The sequence below is a fragment of the Castor canadensis genome, chromosome 13 (assembly GCF_047511655.1).
Source record: "Castor canadensis chromosome 13, mCasCan1.hap1v2, whole genome shotgun sequence".
NCBI lineage: Eukaryota > Metazoa > Chordata > Mammalia > Rodentia > Castoridae > Castor > Castor canadensis.
The window spans coordinates 82,209,288-82,218,137 of record NC_133398.1 but is presented as its reverse complement, the minus strand read 5'-3'; the positions used below and the strand labels follow the sequence as shown (position 1 = coordinate 82,218,137).

Here is an 8,850-nt window from a genome sequence, read left to right as displayed (position 1 = left end):
ATAACCTGCCTTCTCCCCTCCCTCCAGATTAAGGTCCATCTGGCCTCAGGGAAGAAGTGAGGAGTCTGATGCTCACAGAGAGCCCTAAAGAGGAAACAAGGTGTTCAGACACAAAACATCAAAGAGGCCCTGATTTGAGGGGAACACATTTGAAGCCTACACATTAAAAGATATACACAGCTCTTAGGAAATCAGAAAAAGAAGAGCAAAATAAACCAAAGTAAAATGAAGAAAAGATATATACAGAATTAGGATTTAGGAAACTTGGACATAGGCCATTATATGTGAATCAAGGATTTCAGCCAAGAAATGTTAAAGCATTAGGAAATGAAAAGTTAAAGGGTGAGAAAATGACGCCAACCCTCCCAGCCTAAAGCAGGAGAAAAGAAGTTGCCAATATCTCCCCACCATGGCTTTCCGCTATAGGGTACAACATCCTCGGCCAATTAATTCCAGTCCAGTCTTGCTTAGCACCACTACCATTACACATTCCATTCCTATTGGGCCTGCTCACACAAACAACATAACTCATGTGGGAAAACGACTGGGCAAGATCAGCTTCACCAACACCCCCAAGACCTCCTTTCACTTTTGAACATAATCCACAGATCCTGCAGAAATGCCATGGGAATAAAGCTGTTCCAATACTTACATGCAGGGATCTGTGCCGATCAATGATGGCCAAAATCTAATACCAGCCCAAGGATAATTACAGTTTTTCCCTACTACCTGGGAATATGATATCCCATCCTGTTATAGCTCTGTGGGCCACACATTCTTCCATTCTCTATCTCTACAAAGCAGGCAAATGGCAGTCAAGCTTCCTAAAGAAATGTAAATTTGGCCAGGCATAGTGGCTCATGCCTACAATCCCAGCTACTGGGACAAAGGTAGGAGGATCCTGAGTTCAAGGCCAGCACAGGCAAAGTTAGTAGGACCCTACTTCAAAAACAAAATCCAAAAAAAAAGGTTTGAGGTTGTGGCTCAAGTGGTAAGAGCACTTGCTTAGCTTGTGAGAGGCCCTGGGTTCAATCCCCAGAACTGGGGGAAAAAAAAAAATGCAAATATGCCCCCTTAACACTCTTATTCTCCATGCCATCTAATCCATCATAAGCAAATCCTAAGTAAAAATAGGTAAATGGGGATACTGGCCATGGTTTCCTGGTCAAAGTTAAGAGAAAAAGATAATACATCTTTTGTTTCTTGTGATCCCGAAGAGCATGTGAATTCAGACGTGTTTGTAAAAATGAGTGCATCTTTCCCTAACATATTCCCAGTTAAGGATACCCATGGTTACTCAAGTCTAACCCAGGTCAGACCAAGTCAGAAGTCATACATAGCAATCCACATATCTACAATGCACATGCATGCTCAAATACTGGGGGCATGCTAACAAGAGCACAGGCCCACTGGTATGAAGGCAGATAAAGGGCTCTACTAAAAAAGCAGACAACACACTTACAGAAAAACTGAAAGGATGGGAATAAAGTGCCCCACTGCCTTCTCAGCCCAGAACAAAAAGCATACTGTGGCTGCAAGGCATGCAGATGTTCTATTAGTTCTTCCATCTTACAGCTGATCTTACCTGAACAAATGAAGGATTCTGTAATTCAGAAGCAAAAATTATCTCTTTCCAGTTTCTCACGTAACTTTGCAACTACCAAAAGCAATCAAGGAAACAAAGAGTGGGGAGTGGAGTGAGCACAAGGAAGCCATCAAGCACTAAAAATGCTCATTCCAACCTGTGTCTATTTGTTCTCCTCGGGGTGAGCAAGACAAAACTAGTGAGCTACATGCCAGGCACTGGCAAAGAGTGAAGGCCCTTATCAACAACGTCTAAATTTGAGAAAAGTGACACTCAGAGAAATGAGTCCAATAAGTCTATCATGCATGTCTTTTCCCAAAAGCACAAACAACATAAAAACTTAATCAGGTAATAACTTTTTTAAAGCAGACAGCCAAAAGCTACATTAGTTTATTTCCTATGCAAAGCCTTTTTGTATGATACGTCTTCTGCCGACTCTACTGCTCAGTGCCAGAAGTATAGAACAAGTTCTTGTCTCGCTGGCAATTTTTCCATCTCCCCAATAGATGACATTATGACAAACAGGCATAGTTCTTAGCAACACTACATCACATTTTAACAATTGGCTTTTGCTTAAAAAGTACTCCATTATACATTTAAATTACATTTCATTGAATGTTATAGGGTGTAGAAGTTGGAACTCTTGTTCTTAAAAATGTGAAATATAAACACCAAAAAACTGGCAAGGCCAAAGTCAGCTTCATAATACATTTTCTGCAAAACCACCAAAATGGCAACTTCTAGCCCACTGCCTGAAATCAACTGCCTTACCTCTTGGGACAGGAAAGGAATGACTTGTGCACAGATAGCATTCAGCCTCTTGACAATCTCTGCCTGCAAAAAAGAGAGAGAGAGAAAGAGAGAGAGAGAGAGAAGCAATAAAGAGAAGAGTCAGCTGGTTACAGATTCCCAAAATATTAACAGGATGATATTAAACACACTTTATATTCTGGCTGCCATTATATCCTAAGGAAGAGGAAAACTATCTCATCAGCAAGCCCATTAAAAACAGGCAGTGACAACAGTACCACATTAATAGCACAATTTATTAATAGTACAATTTATTAATCAGCATTCATCTTTAAAAGCTAACTTTTAAGCACTAGGGCAAATATAAAAAAGAATTTAATTTCCATGACTGCACATCTTCTTTCAAAAGTCTTCATCAGAAACCTTACCCATTCTGATGTTGTTTCTCATAAAACCCAAAGTCTCTAAGAGCTTCCATGATAAACATACATTGTTTTCTAATCCCAGCTCTTTCCATTTCTACATTTGTGCCTTTTACTTTTAAAAATTGGCCTTGGAATTTTATTGATACCACACCAACAAGTTGATTAATTCAGAATCTTAGTTATAAATTTTTGAGGAATAGGGTATTTCCAAACCACCCAGGTTTTTGTTTTAGAGGTTTAGAACTTGTTAAAGTAGTACTAAACTTAGCAGAAGGCAATTTGAATGAATAGAGACCATCCTTGGGAACATTATCTTTTTACTGTAGATCTGCAATAAATGTCAATAATTTTTGGAAATACAAAAACCTTTTTTCCTTCCCTTTCCCCTCTCTCTCTCTCTCTCTTTCTCTCCCCATCTCTTTCCCTGAGACAGGGTCTCACTGTGGATCCCAAGCTAGCCTTGAACTCCTGCCTCAGCGTGGGATTATAGACATGTACCACAATACCCAGAAATACAGAAATCTTATTTCAACAGGATGCTACAGTAAATTTAAAAACCAAAAAGAAAGAAAAAGACCACCACTACATGTTTTCTTTAAAAAGCTACATAACAAACCCCAGTACTGCCAAGACAAATAAATAACTTTAGCATAAATAGCTCTTCAGACCTTTACTGGTGTTCATCGTAATTTCATTTTCAGATGGTATGTTATATACTTTTTGATAAGTAGACACATGGGTTTTTATACACATACATACAAATACCTTACATTTGAATGATGAGGTAGTAGAAACAAGAAATGAAAAGTGTTTAAAGGTAGAAAATATAAAGCAATTGCTATTCCTGAGACATTTTTAAATTCCATCCAGGGTCAGTTCCTCATTTCATAAGAGGACAAGAATGCTCTTTTTCTTGCTAAGTCATTACTAAAACGAGAGCAACATTCTACTTGTGCAATCTAGGCTTCCTTCTTTCATTAGCAACACTTTTGACTTTGTAGCTATGCAATCTTTTAAATACCAGCACGTTAAAAACCTTGCTAGTCAACAGAAAACACAAATTCACCATGACGTTTTAAAATCTAAGCTTTCCACTCCAGTCTGTTCTCCTAACAAGATGGACAAAATAAAATCCCAGCACCAATAAGCAGCAGTGAATAAGGACCCAACTGTGCTGACCTGATTTAATTTACTGCACTGGCCCCATGGAGCATTTAGCCAACCTTTAAGAATGCTTAAACCACCATGAAAAGCTGCAATGGGAATCACAAACCACTCTCCACCTGGAGGAACATACCACAGTGGTTATGGGGTGAAATTCCAGGGTGAGCTAAGAAAATAGAGTAGCATTCAGCAGGCTGAAAGCAGTGTCTCAAAGGCATTTGGTTGTTAAGCTTATTGTAGGGAGAGGTGGAGGGGGAGAGAATAAAAGATAATGAGACACTTTGGGGCAGACCAAACTGATGATTCTAATGCTTAGAACCATCTGCCAAGCATATTTTCCTCATTATGTTGTTTATATAAATAAAATAGTCCCTTGCTAGGAGGGTTGAAAAATGTGTGGGCACATAAGAAAACTGAGTTCTTTAGTTTCCCTACATAATCCAGGCAATAAAAACTACTCAGGGAACTTACTCATCTGGCAAAATAAAGACCAAAAAAATATTTGTTCCTTCATTTTGGACCTAGGCTATTTTAAGTCTAAGCAACCAGTTAATGAAAAAATTTAACACTTTCTTAAAAACAAATGTGCAACAGCACAAAAGTCTTGATACTAAAATTATGTATGTAACACACATTCCTAACAGAAAACGGAGGGTAAAATCTTTAACTCTTTTTTTTAAGGTCTCCTTTTGCTTAAAAGACTTAATTTCTTTAAGTTGTCATGCCAATGGATTTTCATGAACAGGCTAATTGGCAGCAGAGGGGGTGGGAGGTGTGTGTGTGATTTCATAAAATTAAGCAGATCATTCCTCACTTTGAAAGCTAAAGTTGCCTCGGAAACACTGCTGCTTCCATGGTCATCTAATTTTGCCTCTTTTGTCCCATAGGACCCAGCTTGAGGGAGGCATCATTTATTTACAGGCCTTTCCACTGGGCTTCAGTGCTCAGCCAATAACACTGTGGACACACACTTCTAATGGTCCGTGTTTTGAAACTGAGTCTAATCTAATGGCGTGGGGCCCAAACTCCTTTTCCAGCACAGCCATTAAAGGATGTAGGTTATTGCTGTTGTCACCATTGATATTTGTCATTGTAATGTAATTAGGGCCCTAAAATGATGCACTACAGCCCTTGGCACAGCTTCTATTAAAATCTTTTCTTCTGCTCACTGAACTGCGACCTGCTTTCTGATGAATAACAGACAGGCAGCTTTAGGGTAAGGAGCAAGATTCATCAAAGAAGTATTTTTCAGCATTGAGCAAAGAAGGAAAAAAGGCAACCTAGAAGGAAAAGCACAAGGGGAGGAAAAACCACAATACACATTTCTGACCACTTGATATTCTGATTGCATCTGATGATGTCTTGCTTAGACAATATATTCCCAGTCTTCGAATCACATGGTTAATCAGGGCTCTAATCTGCTATCCATCAGCCTATGCCAGCTCAGTAGCTCCCAATCAAATTTATAGGTGATGCAGGTTATGCATCCCTGAGCAAGTACTTTCATAGATAGCCCATTTAAACAGGCAGAGATTCTGAAATACTGCTGTTAGGGTTACTGGATGTTGTAATGGTATTTGGTGCTTTATGGACAATGCAAAACTACTGCCTTTAGATGCCCATGATATTCCAAAATAGCATTAATGGTCCCAATAAAATGACAATTATTCATGTCCAAATATAACAAACAGATCATTTTAGAAGCCACGCTGTCAAACACATTAATAATTTTAGACATTTCTATTATGTCTTCCCCTATCCATCAAGGTATCTATTTTAAAAATAAGTTGCACACCTATTTTCCTACCCACAACTCACCACCATTCTATTTCTTCTTTCTAGTCTCCGACTGTTACATCATATACCAATAAAAATGATAACCATCCCTACCAAAAAAAGAAATTTGGTTTGGGAAAGATATCTTAGAAAAGGCTAACAACAAAATAGGCATTTTATGAAAATCCTCTGACTATGCATTCAATATCTGGCAGGTAAATGTTATAAAGTTAACTCAGAAGTGGAAACAAGATAGTAGAAAAGTAGCATAACCACTCAGTAATGAAATGAGAAAACACTGAAAAGAATCTTTCATCCCTTTATCGCACACTAACACTCCAGGAAAGCTAGAAAATTTATTAAATACCTTACATCATGAAAAAAATGTTATGCACTGAAAATAATACAACCCAATCAAGAGGTCAAAAACTAACAAATAGTAAAATGCACAATATCACATACATACTTCCTTTGTAACGTAAGTTGCATCAGTCATTAAGACAAAAAATAGTTAAGCCTACACTTGAATTCAATTATAACCCCTCAAACGGACCAGATACGCTTATTTTTACTTAGATTTTCCTGCATATACGTTTCCCTTTAAAAAATTTTTAATATAACAAACTTGAGAGAAAATACTTCATTTTAGTAATTAAAAAGATATATCAATTTGTTGGACTTAAAAAATGATTCATGGAGTTCTCATCAAAATATGAACATGAATGCTGTTAAAATAAAATAGATTAAAAAAGCATTATTAGGAAACTATTTCACCAGCCAACTTGGGGGGAACAAAAAGCTATTAGTTTCAGGAAAATATTTTTTGAATAACATTTTATCATTAATTTGTATTCTATAGTTTCTCTTCCATATTTTTAAAAGAATCTATTTATTTTATTAAATATCAAGGAACACACACTTATCCATAATATACAAACACTTTAAAAAGTCATGGAAAATTCTTACTCATCCTGCCTAAACTCCTTCCTGGAACAAGCACAAATAAATCCTGTAATCTTCTCCTGTACTCTGCTATATTAATTTTATTTTTAATTTTGATTGGAAAATAAATTATCTTAATTTGTTTCAAATTTCTAAAGAAAATGCACTTCTGGAACTGAACCTGCCCGATCCTAGATTTAAAAGTCAGTACTAACAAATTCTTTCCATCTTAAAAAAGTAAAAGAAAGCCTCCAGAATAAACATAATAAAAAATAATCAAGTAAGTACCAGTACTCTAACCTGACACTGTGGTGTGGTTAAGGGTCCCCAAGGCCCATGCAGTGCAACTGGAAAATGGTAAAACCAAGGAGGTAGGACCTAGTGAAAGGATTTTAGGTCATGGGGGTGCCCTTTAAGGAGATATTAGGATCCAGATTCCACTTTTTCCAGTGAGAAAGAGTATTATCTTGAACAATATGAAAGTGCCAATTATTCAACCATCTTTTACTTCCCCACACTTCCCCAAAGAAGTTTAACTAAAACAATGATTCTACTCTGATGGTAAAAGCAAAGCAATGTCAGCCTGGTTTGTGATTTGAACTCATATTTATGCCATTTTACTACGTGTTATAAAGTACCCAGTGTGCAACTCAGTTAACTGGACACTCAAGTACCCCCGTTTGTTTGTCCTAACAAGATATAAGGTGCTATTTGTGGTGCTCATGGAGGACTATGAAGGACAATGTAACTTCCTAGTCACAGAGTACGAACAGTTCATGAAACTATTCCAATCTATTCTCAAAGGTAAAACTACTTTACAAAAGCTTTTTTCCACAATGGTTAAAAACAGAGTGCTCTTTCCTCTTACCATGTGAGCATTTTAGGTATTTAAGAGAAATCTTAGATGCCTCTTATCCTACATACATCTATCTGGGCTCTGATTGCTTTGTTTAATACTTCTCCAATGGTAAGAATGATCAAGAGCATAATTTACTATCAAGTCTGAAACTGATGATCATTGTGCCTGTCGCCCAATCACTAGGACAAGGTCAAATCATTTCTGTTCTCAAGTGTGAAAAAACACTGTAACTAATGTTATCGTGGTTATTATATTCAACTCTATCAGGGAGGAAGGGCAGGAAAAAAACCAAAAAACAAAGATGGGAGAGAAAAGTGGAATGTTAGCAGAAGCAGGGAAAGAAAATTACTTCCTCTACTTGTTGCCTTCACAGAACAAGATGGAACTATGGAACTGGTCAGACAATCTGATTATTCTGATCAATACCTAGGTTGTACAAATGCTTCTTTCCTCTACATTCCTCTGCGTGTGTGTCTTGCCAGCTTCTTTCTAATTTGTTTATTCTCATCCTCTTCCCTCCCCCCCACTGTCCCAGTCCTTTCTAAATGTACAAGTGGCTTTTAAATGACAATTTACAATTAAGCATTTTCCTATTTAGCCACTGTGGAAGGGAAAATATTCCCAGAAATATTTCCAGTGATCATAGTGAATGGAGAACATTCACCTTCATTTTTTCAAGCATGATGGATATGATCAAAATGATGTGAGAAATACCTAGATGGAGACCTTTACATATAGGAATAAAATAGAATAATGATCCTTAACAAGTTCTCATCAAGTATGCCTATACATCCAGGGAAGAAACAAGCCATCATTTTCTGCACTGAAAGCTATGCCAGATATTTTTGTCTTTTCCTCTTAGCTTAGCTAAAGCTAATTTATCTGTTTTCTTTTTGTTTATCTCCATTTCTGAATAAATCTCCATCTGTGGGCACATTCCTCAGCATTTCTTTTCCTCTTCTCCAATTCTAGTACCATAGCCTTCTTGTGGTTTCCCTCCCTTTAATTATATAAAAATTTTAGCTCTGTCAAGCCATCACTGCTAACACATCCTTCTGATTCCTTTCATTATTTTCTCACTATGGTAAGTAGCCAGTTATTATCTAAGTCAAAGTTTTGATTGTTTCCTCTTTGTCCAGATTCCACTCTGCCATACATTTCTGACTCGCTTCCAAGTTCAGACACCATAGGCAAGAGAATCACAGGCCCTACCTAGCCTGGCTAAAACAGAAAGCACGGCCAGGACTTTTCCTAGTCTGTGCACTTTCTCTACTGGAAATCACCTTCCCTAGATTGTCCCAGGCTCATTCCTCATTCCCTACTCATTATTTAATCTCAGTCCATTGGAC

The 8,850-nt window shown here is 37.4% G+C and overlaps 1 protein-coding gene across 15 annotated transcripts in view; it reads right to left on the bottom strand.

Moving 5' to 3' along the window:
* Positions 1-8,850, bottom strand: part of LOC109677499 (transducin-like enhancer protein 4) — a 150,691-nt gene that overhangs the window by 115,181 nt on the left and 26,660 nt on the right. For 9 of the 15 annotated variants that reach the window (XR_012440482.1, XM_074052116.1, XM_074052104.1 and 6 more), the window contains exon 5: positions 2,357-2,419. The exons of 3 other annotated variants lie outside the window; for them this stretch is intronic. Coding sequence is in view for 8 of the 12 variants with exons in the window: in XM_074052116.1 (XP_073908217.1) it covers positions 2,357-2,419 (63 nt within the window). In the remaining 4 variants the exon portion in view is untranslated. Of the gene's footprint in view, positions 1-1,585; positions 1,645-2,356; positions 2,420-8,850 lie in introns of those variants that run through there. 3 more of the 15 variants (XM_074052113.1, XM_074052115.1, XM_074052114.1) reach the window with 2 other exon arrangements.